This window comes from Dermacentor albipictus, chromosome 3, assembly GCF_038994185.2.
Source record: "Dermacentor albipictus isolate Rhodes 1998 colony chromosome 3, USDA_Dalb.pri_finalv2, whole genome shotgun sequence".
Taxonomy (NCBI): Eukaryota; Metazoa; Arthropoda; class Arachnida; order Ixodida; family Ixodidae; genus Dermacentor; species Dermacentor albipictus.
Genome location: NC_091823.1, coordinates 47,276,354 through 47,291,058, shown reverse-complemented (window position 1 = coordinate 47,291,058; position 14,705 = coordinate 47,276,354). Strand labels below are relative to the sequence as shown.

Here is a 14,705-nt window from a genome sequence, read left to right as displayed (position 1 = left end):
AAGCCTCGACGTCTTCTAGGGGGAGTAACGAACTGCGTCGCTGAGAGGCGGGCGCGGCTATTTCCTCCCTCCAGCGGGCGAAGACATTCGTAGCCGAACTACCGGAGAAGCGGTTACAGCCGGTCAGCTGCCAGTGGCCACCAACCGACCGACACGCGTGAGGTACGCGATAAGACCCGCACGGCTCGAGCGATGCTGGAATCGAAGTCGTGTCGGGAAGATGGGGGACAGCCAAGGAGGAGGAAGGGGGGAAGGGGGAGGGAGGGGAGTGACAGAGAGGCGAAGGCAGGTGGCGATGGAGGGCCCGATCAAACGGCGGAGGAGGCAAGTTGTGTTCGCTTCTGGGGCAGGTTTCGCGATTCTCGCCGCAGACTGCCGTCCAGGGTCCATGAGAGACTGCTGCCGCAGCCGCGCGAGGCGCGCTGTGATGATGAGCGCATCGCTGCGCGGCGACCCCGCTTGCTCGCCGCACCGGATACCTGTCGAACCCGCCACACTCTTTCCACACCTGTCTCTGTCCTCTACAGTGCTTATCTCAACCCCACACATCACCACCCTCTCCCCCTTCCCACCCTCTTCCTACAGTACCTCCTTATAAGCGGCCAAGCGGATTTTCAACGCGGCGAGGCGGTGAGCGCGCGCGCCTGTTCAGACCGGACGGCTTGCCTGGCGGCCCGCGTGGCAGCGAGGGCGGAGCATCCGGCGTTTTCGTGGCACACGTGTCGCCATCTCTTGGCACCAGTCGCCCGTCCTCAACGCGCGCGCGCGAGCGTCGTCACCGCACCACCGTCGTCTGGACAACCGCTCGCGCTTGCTAACCACTTGTGAAGCAGCTCGGACGAAGAAGACGAAATAATTGGCATTCTACTCGCCGCTACTTCAGGAGCTTTTCAAGACGAGCAGCAGAAAGCTCGAAGACCGCCCGCCAACACCGCTGGTGGGTCCGCCCCGCCTTGCAAGAACGAGAGCGAATTGGTCATGCCAGTGCTTTGATGCTTGTATTCAGTGTCCTTGAGTACGTCGTGTCTCTTGTCACATAGCATCGCGCAACAAGGTGTCGATCAAAAGTGCAGCGCAAAATTCAGCTGTCTCGGTGGATGCCTTTTGAGTCGACTTGTCTCCTCGAGCCCTGGTTGGCTGCGGGAAAGCGGGAAGCTCCAGCGGGGCGGAAAAAATCGGTCCGAGAGCGATCGGGCTGCCCGCCGCGTTTTCCGCCTGCTTTGGCCGCTCGGCGAGGAGGTTTTCGCCGCTTTCCGCTTTCCGCCTGCCCGCTTTGCCCGCCCCGCCTTCGGTGTGAATGCGTCATTATGGCGCATTCACACCGAAAGCGGAGCGGCTAAGCGGCCAAGCGGATTTTCAACGCGGCGAGGCGGTGAGCGCGCGCGCCTGTTCAGACCGGACGGCTTGCCTGGCGGCCCGCGTGGCAGCGAGGGCGGAGCATCCGGCGTTTTCGTGGCACACGTGTCGCCATCTCTTGGCACCAGTCGCCCGTCCTCAACGCGCGCGCGCGAGCGTCGTCACCGCACCACCGTCGTCTGGACAACCGCTCGCGCTTGCTAACCACTTGTGAAGCAGCTCGGACGAAGAAGACGAAATAGTTGGCATTCTACTCGCCGCCACTTCAGGAGCTTTTCAAGACGAGCAGCAGAAAGCTCGAAGACCGCCCGCCAACACCGCTGGTGGGTCCGCCCCGCCTTGCAAGAACGAGAGCGAATTGGTCATGCCAGTGCTTTGATGCTTGTATTCAGTGTCCTTGAGTACGTCGTGTCTCTTGTCACATAGCATCGCGCAACAAGGTGTCGATCAAAAGTGCAGCGCAAAATTCAGCTGTCTCGGTGGATGCCTTTTGAGTCGGCTTGTCTCCTCGAGCCCTGGTTGGCTGCGGGAAAGCGGGAAGCTCCGGCGGGGCGGAAAAAATCGGTCCGAGAGCGATCGGGCTGCCCGCCGCGTTTTCCGCCTGCTTTGCCCGCTCGGCGAGGAGGTTTTCGCCGCTTTCCGCTTTCCGCCTGCCCGCTTTGCCCGCCCCGCCTTCGGTGTGAATGCGCCATTACGGTTGCCGCGCGGGCGGCTATGCTTCGCACTAGGCCTAAACGGGATCTTGCTCGAGGCGTGACGGCTTTATGCTGTACAAATATGGCGAGCCAGGCGAGTTGGAACTGATTCATAATATCACGTGCAGAAAACTACATAGAAAGAGAAGACAAAACAAGCGCTTTATCTTATTCAGGTGCTATTGCTCGACAAGTGCTCCGCGCCAAGCTGAGAAATATAAGAAAAACTAAAAGTTCGGACAGGAAGCATAGAAGTGCGGACTTTCGCTGTTGAAGCGTTTGCTGAGCTAATACGCTATGAAAAGGCATGACCGCCTCCATTTAGCAAGTTTGTGCAAGTTTCATCCTAATTCCACTTGAATTTGATCACTTATCTATGCGTGACAGTAATGAAAGCGTGAGTGTGGCCAACGGAAAATAATACAAACGGCACTACGATACTAAAAACAACCGAATAGAGGCACTGAAACGTAGACACGCCACGTTGAATGCGAACGTGATCGTTCAAACATGTAGTGTTCTAGCTATATAATTACGTGGTTGTCTCCCTTTCCTTCGGGACGTACACATCAGTAGAATGCGCGAAAGACGGCGATATAAGCATGTCCTAAGTTTTCAATTCTTTTCGCACGTGGCGTCACTGAAGAGACCGTAAAATATCAATACTGCCGAAGCGGGAAGTTCAAACTGGGAATGTGCGCGAGCTTTGCTGATAATGGAAACTCGCCAACAAGGAAAAGAAACAAAGGCTATATACAATACTGCGCTATCTGGCACTGCATTTAGCGATAGCTTTTGTATGGTTGGTGACAAACGCAGAGTAACAGAATATACAAAATAAGGCACACGGTTAGTACTACAAGCACTTGCGGACTTTGGCGAATAAGAGAATTCCAGCTTGTTTCTCGCCGCTTTGCAGGAAAAGCAAGGCGAACAATATCCTCTTTTTTTTAAATAGCTAGAAACTACTCCAGCGCGAAGACTAAGCACAAATAACGCGTCTAGGACAATGTTCCCAGAATGTCCGACATCTCTATTCCCGCTCTTGCCATATGCCAGAGCAGAAAAAGATCACCTTCGTTCTTACAACACGTCACTTACGAAACACATGAACACAACCGGTAAAGAACCAAAGCGACACAACGAATCGCGGTAGCGTGCAAAACCACCCCGTGAAAGAAATATGTCGGCTCTCGTATACCTTTCTTAACGCGCGTGTTCCCTACACCGGGCGCACTTTTCCATTAGGCTCGTATTGCCTGCTACGCGCGCGCCACATCACAAATCATTCGTGCTCTCGGCGCCCGCTAAAAGATGCATACTCGCATCAGCGATGCGGCCGCGTACCGAGAAAGGCGCACTCCGCGAAGTCGGCAGTGAATACTCATCTGCCGCCTTCCAACGTCACATGGGTTTGCGTCATTTGCGATTCGCCGTGAGGAGATGCCTCCTCCGTAAAGCGGTAAAGGCGCTTCTCGACCTGCGGCGCGCCGTGCATGCCACCTTCTCCTCGAACACACGGACCCTTTCCCCTCGTACTCACATCAGCACAACCCCTTTCTCTCGCACGTGGTCAGCATGTCGTCCTTCCAGTATGTCTGCCTGCATGCCTGCGAGTGTCGCCAGGAAGAGTTGACGAAGATGACGACCATTTGCCGGTGTGTCGTACACCCATTACGCCGACACGATAGAAGCCACCAACAGCGCAATTGTCTTCCTCCACACCTCACCCCCGGCTCTCCGCCCCCCTCCCCTCATCCACACACACAAACACACACACAGACACACATACACGATCCTCTAGGAATAGTAGTTTGAATAGTTCTTGTTTAAGGCGACATGACGGAGATGTCTCTCGCCCCGGCAACGTAAGTGTCTCACTGAAGCCGGATACCCATGAGCTATACAGTATATTACGCAGCAGCAGATAGCCACCAGCCAGTACACGTTCCCAAGTGGTGTCTCTACAAATTACTCACCGAGCGCAATGCTGCTTAGCCTGAGCTGGCGATCGATCGAGGTGTTTTTTTACTGTCGGTAACTGAGTGCCGCTTTCACTTGGCGTAGACGTTCCCTGCTTCTACAAGAAGAAATCGAAACCCCGACTTCCTTCCTTTCTTTTTCTGGTAGCCATGCCCGCTTTCGTGCTTGCCTATGACACGAACTATTAGTGTTTAAAGCCACTCGGCTCGTTAAGTGGCAACAGGAAACGAAGCTGCAACACCAAGGTTTCAGTATGGTAGGCTAACTGGTCATGAGGGCACAACTGTGAACGCTGTTATGCTCTGCCATGTCGTCAAATTCCGCCGTTTTGCCACTTTAAACCAAAGACAAGCGGCATAGCCAGCGCGTTAGCCAGTCAAAGCTGACAAAATGGCTAATTCGACATTCTGGTGGAATTCGACCATGTCCAGGATAGCACTCAGAGACACGCGTTGGCGGCGCGGCTTGCTGCATTGTATCAGATTTGATTTTTTTTTAATTGAAGTGTATCTACGAGAGGCTGGCACCATGTGTGATGCTGGATACGCCTTCTAACTCAGGCGAAAAGTACATGGTAGTGATAGGCCAGTTCAAGGAAACAAACACACAAATAAGCAAGCAATAGAAATCATTAAAATACAATGTAAATAGAAGCCCACAAGCGCTAACTCGTAGTTCAAAGAAGTTCAAATTGGCACATTTTACGTCACAAGATAGAGAATTTCCCGCCAAATATTGACACATCAGAATTCTTTCTTACACGGTGACCGCGCATAAGACGACATGTTAGTTTGCGTTGTTGCTTGTAGGAGAGAAAATAAGGTTTGCCTATTTGCCTGGATAAGAGAACAATATTTGCCTTTAGATGAGCAGACAGCAATGCACACTTCGTTTGGTGTTTGAAACGAAGCTGCGCATTGTGAAACCGCAGTGTGCAACAAAAACTTTGATACCACGCCCAAGTTGCTTTTCCGTTTGGAATAACACCGTCTACGCGGGAGCCATCGAGCAGACAATGCATAAGTCACAATATCGGATTGGGTTACAACAGTGATGCGGATTATCGTATTCCTGACGCGGCGTTTATGTGGATTCACAGCAGGTCTGGAAACTGCTTGTATACACCGACAGGGTAAACCAGGCTGCTTCCACCACTTACAACATCTCCACCAGCAACGCAACGTAGGAAACGAAGGTGAAGTGAACGCAAGAGGAAGGAACGACTAAATTGCGCAACCGCGTGCACACTTGCTGTCAAATCCGCGTGGCCGAAATTGGCTCAGTGCCACATCTGGAAGCGCAATGCACAGACACTCCTAAGTCCCAGATCGTGGGCGGGCATGTGCGTAGGCAGAGACGAAGTGTGACTGTCGGCTGGTAATTGGATTTATCTGCAACACCTGTCTCGCCTGGTTGCAGCGAAATTCGTGCGAGCAATCTGCCAGCGCTGACGAAGGTAATCTTTTTTTCTTAGCCGTGCTTTCCTCCGCTCTCTTTTACATCCGTAGGCTTCGTAGCACAGCTTTTATTCGCTGTTCTTAAGGCTCCTACTAGGATTGAGTAAATAAAAAGCGTACAAAAGCTTGACCAGTGCCTCATGCAAAGAGTACTACCCACAAAGCTAGCTTTAGCAACAGTGAAAGCAAGAATCTTAGTGGTTCCCGCCTAAGGATGACAAGTCTTCGCCAGTTTCAAGTGTGTCTGCTTCTCATTTCATTAAGAGGTATCAGCACTGAGGGACGCCACACGACAAGGTGGAGAATGGTAACCACTGAGGAGAGCGGAGTAGGTACAGCGCGCCTTAATTAGCCATCGACCATATATATTAGAGCCCAGATGATTCTGTTTATGAATTCTTGCGCGATAGCGCGCCCTTCCTTCGCGCATGTCATCTGCGGACTCTAAATGAGTAAGCTCGTTTAGGTAATTAGGCGAGTTGACAATTTAATTAGAGTAATTGAATACATGTCTCTATTTCGACATCCATAAGTGCTATAGCTGGTTTTCGGCCGCTCTGGTAACGAAGAAACCGCAGTACAAAAAAAAAGAAAATTGTCCAGGTGAGCATGACCGGTCTTGAAGGCACGAGGCACGAAAGAAACCCCAGCTGCGCTGTTATCACTCCGCGTTTTTTTTTCGTTTATATTTTACTTCCGAGGTTATTCGAAGCAGTTTCTCGTGCTGCAATGACCGCCGCTGCACTTTACTTGTATATTTATCTTTATTACTGAGTCACATGAACCTACCAGGAGAACGAGAAGCATACGATAGATTTTTCAAGTTTGCCAAGAATCCAGTTAGGTTAGCTCCTGAAGTTCTCAGGGGAATTCGTTTTTCACTGAAGTAACAATGAATCAACTAACCAGCGAAGTGGATGCCATATAGGATGGCACGCTTTTTCGTTCCATCTTTCTTTTTACAATATAGTAATCTATACTTTCTGAACTAAAATAATACGGATAGATGGCATACTGCCTACGCTGATAGGGCGGTTTCTTGGGCGCATGATTGCACAGAGAACGTATAGTATATGAAAGAAATGGAAGCGGGGAGAAGTGGCGCGCATCACATGTAATCTCATCTTCGCGGCCGTGTGGGCAGAACTTGGAACAAACTGAAAACTTATTATTGAAATTGAGAAAGCAGCGTTCGCACAAATCATCATGGGACCGCCATACCGGCACAATAAACTTGCTTCTTGTACGACCGTGCATTCCATGACGCAGATGTCATCCGTAAGCACTTATGGAGACAAAGAAAGGATCGAGTGTGAGCGCAAGACCCTCCTTAGTCTCGACTGTGCGTATTTAGTTGAGATCAAAGCCAAAAGGCACTGTAAAGAATTGTTGGTGAGAGCGAGGGGGACACCTCCTTACTTTACCCTGCCTATAACACCTTAACGGTCATGAATGCTTTCGGAAAATTGACGAAAAGTGCGCTTTTTTCATATATCTGAATTCTTGATGCCACTTTTTCCTAAGAAGATATTATACCAGGAATACTAACCGCGTTTACTTCTCTTATTGAAAAGGTAGAAAAAATATCGTGTAGTATTTATTTATGTGTCAAAATTATAACAAACTGCAACCTTCGTTTGACCATACGAAAAAAACAAGAAATGAAACCTTGAGTTGCAGAAAGGCATCTCGACCGCGTAGAATAGACGCGATATAAAAAAAATGTGAGACTGGGAGGTTCAGTAGGCATATTATTAATTTCGCTCAATATTCCCCAGTTCTGGGCATTGGTCATATGGTCCGACTCGTCATGTGGTCTACTATTGCTTGTTAATTCTTCAAAATCATAATCGTCATCACTTTGATTGTCCAGGAACTAATCATCGTCACTGGAATGATTTTAACTCAGAAACATCATTCCTGCAGTGTGGTTCTTGGTCCCTACACGCGCCGCCCACGATGTCGGCTCCATGTTAGAGCGCCGCTGTTAGGCGCCCGTTCCTGCGACGAGTGTCGGCATTGGCGTTGTCCCTCGTAAACGAGCAAACGAGCACGTTGAAAGATGAAAGCGAACGCGGAGCGCTGCGGGAGATTAAAGACGGCGATAGCGAAGAAAGACCGAGGAGGAAAGAGGAGGAGGAGGGTATGGCGAAAGCGCGAGAAGCGTAGGGCCGCGCAAGACGGGCGCTGCGACGACGATGACCACGAGATGGCGCCAGAGTAGCGTACGTCGCCTGTATGGAAACAAAGCGCTGCATGAGCGGAGGAGGTCTGTCTGCGGCGGCTGCTGTGAATCGCGCCCCGCGTCACCCACGCGCTGCCTCTCGTGATCTCCCGATTAGCGAGGTAGGCGCGCCACATTTCGCTCGGTTTGCAACGTGCCACACGAAACAGATCATCAGCGCCAGCTAATATATCGCGAAATGAAAGCACGCATAGAGCTGCGCTCAAATTTCGCAATAGGGAGCACCGAAATTGGCGGTGATTGTATTATGATCTAGTGTTGGCAGACACAACTTCAGAGAGGCTGTTCTTGGCTGCATAGAAAACAAAATACAGCCTAAACGCTAAATGCCCAAGCATATTCTTGCAGTTGCACGTAGTTCTTTATTATTTCTTTTACCTTAAACAGCTCATGTTGGCCGTAATAAAAATATAAATAACAAATGCACGACGACAATTATTACGTCGTTGTCTACGCTTTACAGCAGCATCTGAGTATACAATATAATTGGTCACAGAAATCATATACATGCGTACTACTGAGTTCAACTCTACGCCACAAGATGTCGCGGCCAACCTGATTACTTGCGTTTGCGTCCCCAGTATTTCGTGAACGGGTAACATGAATACGAACAAGTTAAAACTACATTAAAGAGTTTTGCCTTGTGTGGTATTCCCGTAAACGCAGGCGGACTTGGCGTTTTACCGGATGGCCTCCCGCCCATCTGGCAAAGCAGGTGGTGTGTCACCTTTTGGCGCTGAGCTGAACCACACAAAGACAGAGCTAATCTTGCATCAACCAAGTGTTTTCTACTTGGCTGCTGCTGCCATTTTCGGCAGCGGCGAATCGTGACGCACTTACACCACTACGAAAATTTAGACCAGCAGACGAAATGAATGTGCTTGGTTACCTTATTATTTGCGCAGTGCTTTTCTGGTTGAGCCCTGCGCCATCGGGTGGCAGCACCGCTCCGTCAGCTCACGCTTACGCCTCCGCCCCTCCGGCAAAACGCCCTGTCCGCCTACGTTTACCGGAATGCCAGAGCAGCTAAAGCTCTCTATCATCGTGAAGGCCTGTTTGAGACCCGCTTGAAGCGAGGTGTCATTGCCAGTCATACGCGCTACATCTCAATGGGAGGACGCAAGTGTGCAGAGCTTCTGAGCCACTTTGTCAGGGTAGCTGAAGCGCATACCTGCAGTGCATGGCCGCGCTCGCGTCGCAGGTCCGTGTCGGGCCGCATGGTGGGCAGCGTTTGGTGGTTCTTCACGCTCATCATCATCTCATCGTACACGGCCAATTTGGCCGCCTTCCTGACCGTCGAGCGGATGGTGACGCCCATCAACTCGGCCGACGACCTCGCCAAGCAGACCGAGGTCGAGTACGGCACGTTATGGTACTCCTCCACGCAAGAATTCTTCAGGGTAAGCTCGGCATTTCGGTTATATACTTCTCTTGCGTCGCTCGTGTTGTCGACGCATCTTTTTACTGCTTGCCACCTACGACCTGATTGTTGTCCCCGCCATCACGCGCGCGACATTTGTTTCTCTTGATGTGTGTGTGTGTCACTTCCCACCTTGTAAAACCGAGCACCCTAACGTATCCGGTTGTCTTCAACATTATCGGCGAACAGAGAAAAGTTGCGTGAAATCCGGATGTTTCACCTGAAGCGTCGATTTCTAAACAGCGACACATCATTAGAAAAAAGGAAAAGAAGGCTTTCCGCTCGAGGAGGACTTTGTCTTATCATTCTGTACAGCTATATCGAAAGGGTAGGAATACTCTCATTCTACTTCTTTTTGTTGCATTGTCATTACGCTATTTCCTGTTAGTAGTCACATCTCCAAACAGCCTCTAACTATAAAACAAGTAGGTTGCTGGTGGCAACTCTCATGCCTATGCGAAAAGGCAACAGGAAAAATGCCTATGAAAGAAAAAAATATATATGTGGACCCAGAGCATAATTTGGAATCTATGTGAAGCGAAGCATTCGTCAAGTGGTTCATTAAATGCTGTAACACTGTTCATCTTCTGCAGTGCGTTTTGCATCATGACGATTGCGTGTCTGCCGGAAAGTGAGCAAGACGCGCAAATCCGACTATGTGATCCACGTGATCCACGTTACCGCGGATTGTGCTGCATCCGTGATCAGCCCAGTTTTCATCGCGCCACCTTCTGGATCAGCCCAGTTTACCAGGGCACTATCCTCAGGAACGGGCCACCTTATCCGGCAAGAAGCCGAATGAACAGACGTGCCAAATCCCGTAATAAAGTTAGATAAATGTGATTTAATGAAATCCCGTAATGCAAGGAATATAAAGATTCGCTTTAATAAAAGAATTTTATGCTCTAGAAGGATTAAACTAGTTGCAGGTATCTTTAGGTACCGTTTATTGCTTCACTGCGTAATATATAGAACACAGCAGGCAACTGGCGGATATGTAGGGGTAGTACAAATTAAGCTACATCTACAGGGCGCTCTTTTTTTTTAGACAATACAGATGTTTTTATAAAAGCTCTCTGCCCGTAAGATACCTGTCGTCTTCGCATACGAGCTCTACGATGAGGCGGAAATACTTTGCCGCTGCATAAGATACACTGAGAAAACTAATTAACAAAATTTAGCTAATTAGCTTTCTTTAGGTGCTTTTATTACCTACATTGCATACTTTTACTAGCCACTGGGATCTGTTGAAACAGTATGCACATTAGACTCAAGAAGCCCTGTAATAAGAAACCCTCGTAGGCAGCGTGGTCCATTAAAATGTTTTCATGCATTTTGTTTTTTTGTGCGTGTGTGTACGCCTGTGTGTGCGTGTGCGACTGCTGAAGCAGACAGACGTAGCGCTAGCAATTGCTCGGACTGTGCTTCTGCGACCCTTCGATTTACGACCCTTCTCGACAAACTAAACCCGGAACTTTTCGCCTTTAAAGCCGAAGCTTACAGTCAAATGCGAGCAACCTCACCGCGTCTCTTATGGTTCTCCACGGATTCCTGGTTGTGAGTGCCTGCGGATAAACTACGCGATCGTGCGGTATAAATCGAGCCGTCTAGATTGAGCAGCCGCGAAGAAGAGGCCTGACTAAAGGGGGGACAAGCCTCCCATCGCTTTCTGGCACCGCTTGATTGCTTTGAACACTCGGCGTTCCCGCTTTGTCACCGGTTTAGGGCGAATCCCCAGGGCACCACCGCTAGTCGCTCGCTTTCCGAGGCCGGAAAACTAGACTAAGCAAAAGGCATTTTCGTCGTATCAGCAGCCCGCCCTTCAAAGACCTTCTCCTATCGCCGGGAACGGCCGGCTGCGCGTGTCGTGACAGTTTTCTTTTTTTTTTCTTTTTGTTTATTTTCTCTCCGTAGTGTTTGCGAGACGGTGACACACAAGCTGAAAGGCTAAGCAGCGCAAGTCGGTGTCCTACCGCTGTATTATTTTGTCCTTCTTTCCCCCTGAATGGCTCTCTTTGCATGACTAGAGCGCTCTATGCTTGAACGACGGTTTCATTATTTTGCTTTTTGCATAATATATAGATGTGAAGCATTATACTGCTGGCCTGTGCGTGTAGCAGATTATGCACTATTATGCTTTGCCTGCCATATATTCTAGGGTATAGTAGATAAATTGTGATCATAAGCTTTTTTTTTTTTTTACCGGAATGTAAGACACCAAGGGCGCCCTTGGCGCGCTTTTTCAAAGTTTGGCCTGATTTGCCCGTTATACTTTTTCGCTGCCCTTAGTTGTTTTTCTCGATATGCCTTTTTTTCCTACTGTTCTTTTGTATTTCTTCTAGGGAGTTTTCTGGCAGGGTGGCCGTCTCTTCCCTACCAAAGTAAATGTAGCTGGAAAACAACCAACGTTCATGTCTCATCTTGGTGAACTTACGTGATATGCCTTGTGCACAAGGTTGAATACGTTGTATCTTCCAGGTGAATTCGCGAGAGGGCCAGGCCTACCATGCAGGAGACGCAGCTCTACCATACTTTTGCGGCGTCAGATGATATATGGATACTCGCACTGCATCGAGTAGCAGCACAGTATGTTGCTGCCGTAAGCTGTTACTGTAGTAGCTCACCGACAATGACCGTCATAATGTCATCAAGCCAAAAACAAAGCTCAATATTCACGAAATAAAACTGACTGTACGACTAACTGCATCAACAGAATATTTTTTAAACGAAGCTTTCCTGCCGTGTTTCAGGCACTTTTTCGTACTTACCTGGCCTCAAATGCCGAACGCCATGGACGCATGTTCCGACAAGCGGGATAAAACAGCCTTTCTTGCAGAGAAGCCAGCACGTTCAGACGATTGGCGCGTTTCGATCCGCACTTTGCACTAGAAGACACCGACGCATCATAAACAAAATGAGTACAACGCGACACTATGGATATACCAGTGAAAATTGACTCAAATACATGTATGATGTACTGCGTGTAAATATGTGTATATAATATCCAGCCTGTCTATAATTGCCTGCAAATAAGATGATTTCTTCGCAAAACATGATGCTTTTAATACTAATTATACCTTGACGACCACACTTCATATCACACACACATTTGTTAATGAGCCAGTAACATCAACAATGCTTCGCTTTATACGCAGATGTCAACTGGAGTTGAGTCTGCCTGTTGTTGGTGGTGGTGGTGTTTTATCCACTTCTCTTAGCGCATGTATTTGCCTTATTCTTATGTTACTCCAGGTATGTCACGAACGGTTCACTTTCTTGATATTCCCGTTACGTCAGCGTACTCTTGTTTGACGTTTACGTGTTACCAGGACTTCACGTTTATATGTTAGGATGTTACCAGGACTCTTATGTTACTATATATAACGAGAGTTGTATCACTCTGCCGTGATTGTAACCCTTTTCATATTTAATCTAATAATACCCACGCCTACATAATTTTAACCTCACTGCCTACTATGTCCCTCTCCCTCTACATTACTTTCGCCTCAGGTGTGATACACTGTATTTCCCTAATGCAGTCTTATTAATGCAGTCTCCCTTACTTCAACCCTTGCGAGACCACACGATTTGGTCGAATTATCCGAAATGTCGAGTTAGCACACGGCGGCAAAATTAGCCAATTTCAATATATTTTTATTGTTTATTGCTCGTACTGTCTTTTCGTTTCTTGATCTTGACGCACGACTCAATCAGCATGACGCGAATAGCACCGACATGTTTAAAAGTTGTCTCAGCGTAACACGACACGAAACAAGCGGGAACGAATTGCTTCACGGGTGAAAGAAGCGTGGGCTATAACAAGATATAAAGATATTAAATATGCCAGCTACACGGCTAGGGCAGCAGTAGCATTATCTGCTAAATTTCTCGTATTCAAGCTATTGGTAACCGTTGCGAGCATGAGGGCGCACAGGTGGGAGCCGAATTAACCGAAGCGGCATGTTTTCGAGTACAAACTAAGCACGTCCTCCTTTCATAGCAATGTCTAGTATTTCGCCAGGCCTTTCCAGTGCGTTCGAATCAAGCGAGAAGTCGAATTAGCTGAGGGCGAATTAACAAGAGTCGATTGCATTACCGTTATAGTGATGTACTCACGGATACCGCTCGGTCTTGAATTATGTGTCCATTAAGCCTCTAGTGGCGACGACTGTTGGGCAAAATGGCAGGCTTTCAAATAAAGGAGAAAGAAGTCTGTCTTTCAACTTATCCTTCTCGTCGTCCTTTTCTTCCCCGCGCCTGTCGTCACGCAGAGATCAAAAATAGCAGTCTACGCCCGCATGTGGGAGTTCATGAACTCCAACAGCCGGGTGTTCACCTCGTCGTACGAGGAAGGCATTCGGCGCGTGCGCGAGTCCAAGGGCAAGTACGCCTTCCTCATGGAGTCCACCAAGAACGACTACATCAACGAGCGCCAGCCCTGCGACACCATGAAGGTGGGCGGGAACCTGGACGCCAAGGGATACGGGGTGGCAACACCCCTCGGATCTACACTCAGGTAAGCGATGCCTCAGCCGAAGGCCAAACATTTGTAGCACGTCCAGCTAACACGATTGACTCGATCATGATCATCACAACCAACAACAACAATGGCCTGTGTATATTGTTACTGGAAGAAGACCGCTCGCAGCAATATCCAGTTACCCCTGTCTTGCGACAGCCGACTCCAAGTTGGGCCGGCAAATTTTCTAATTTCATCACACCACCTAATTCCCTGCTGTCCTCGACTGCATTTCCCTTCCTTTTGCACCAATTTTATAACTCTTATATATACCGCCAGTTACCTGCCCTGTACGCATTACATATCCTGCTGAGCTCCATTTCGTTAATCTTAAGGTCAGCTAGAATGTCACATAACCCAGTTTACTTTTTAAACCACATCGCTGTCTTCCTGTCTCTTAAAATTACGCCTAACATTTTCGTTTCATCGCTCGTCGCACGCGTGGCTAATAATAGTCTACAGTTCCCGTGAAGCATTGCAAAAGGATGATTTGAGTTTATTTTCTCGAGCTCACAAATGCATTGGTTAAGATCAGAATAGTTTGTCCCGATTGATTGATTGATTGAATGATTGATTGATTGATTGATTGATTGATTGATTGATTGATTGATTGATTGATTGATTGATTGATTGATTGATTGATTGATTGATTGATTGATTGATTGATTTTACCAACCCGGAGGAACCCCCGGGCTTGGCACCGCAGTGGAGGGCTCCAGGTTGATTTTGATTCAATGAGTTTCTTTAACGATCGCCCAAATCTAAATACACGACCAGCTTTTTCTCTTTTTTTTTTCAATACACCGTCATCGCACTGCAGCTACCATGGCCAGGAATCGAAATAAGGGCATTTCGCTCAGCACCAGGGTGTCACAGCACTGAGTCACAGCAGTCGATTCGATCCTTCGCTGCTGAATATTGCAGACATTTTGGCAGCGTCGCCTCGACCTCCTAAATGCAGGCGAGAAGTTTGTTCACAAAAGGTATTCATAATTTCAACTTAATTACAAATACAGCAAACTTAAAAGAG

The 14,705-nt window shown here is 48.6% G+C and overlaps 1 protein-coding gene across 3 annotated transcripts in view; it reads left to right on the top strand.

Moving 5' to 3' along the window:
- LOC135898156 (glutamate receptor 1-like) overlaps positions 1-14,705 on the top strand; it is a 256,360-nt gene that overhangs the window by 223,696 nt on the left and 17,959 nt on the right. For all 3 annotated transcript variants that reach the window (XM_065426936.2, XM_065426934.1, XM_065426935.1), the window contains 2 exons: positions 8,938-9,136; positions 13,428-13,672. In XM_065426936.2, the coding sequence (XP_065283008.1) occupies positions 8,938-9,136; positions 13,428-13,672 (444 nt within the window). The remainder of the gene's footprint in view (positions 1-8,937; positions 9,137-13,427; positions 13,673-14,705) is intronic.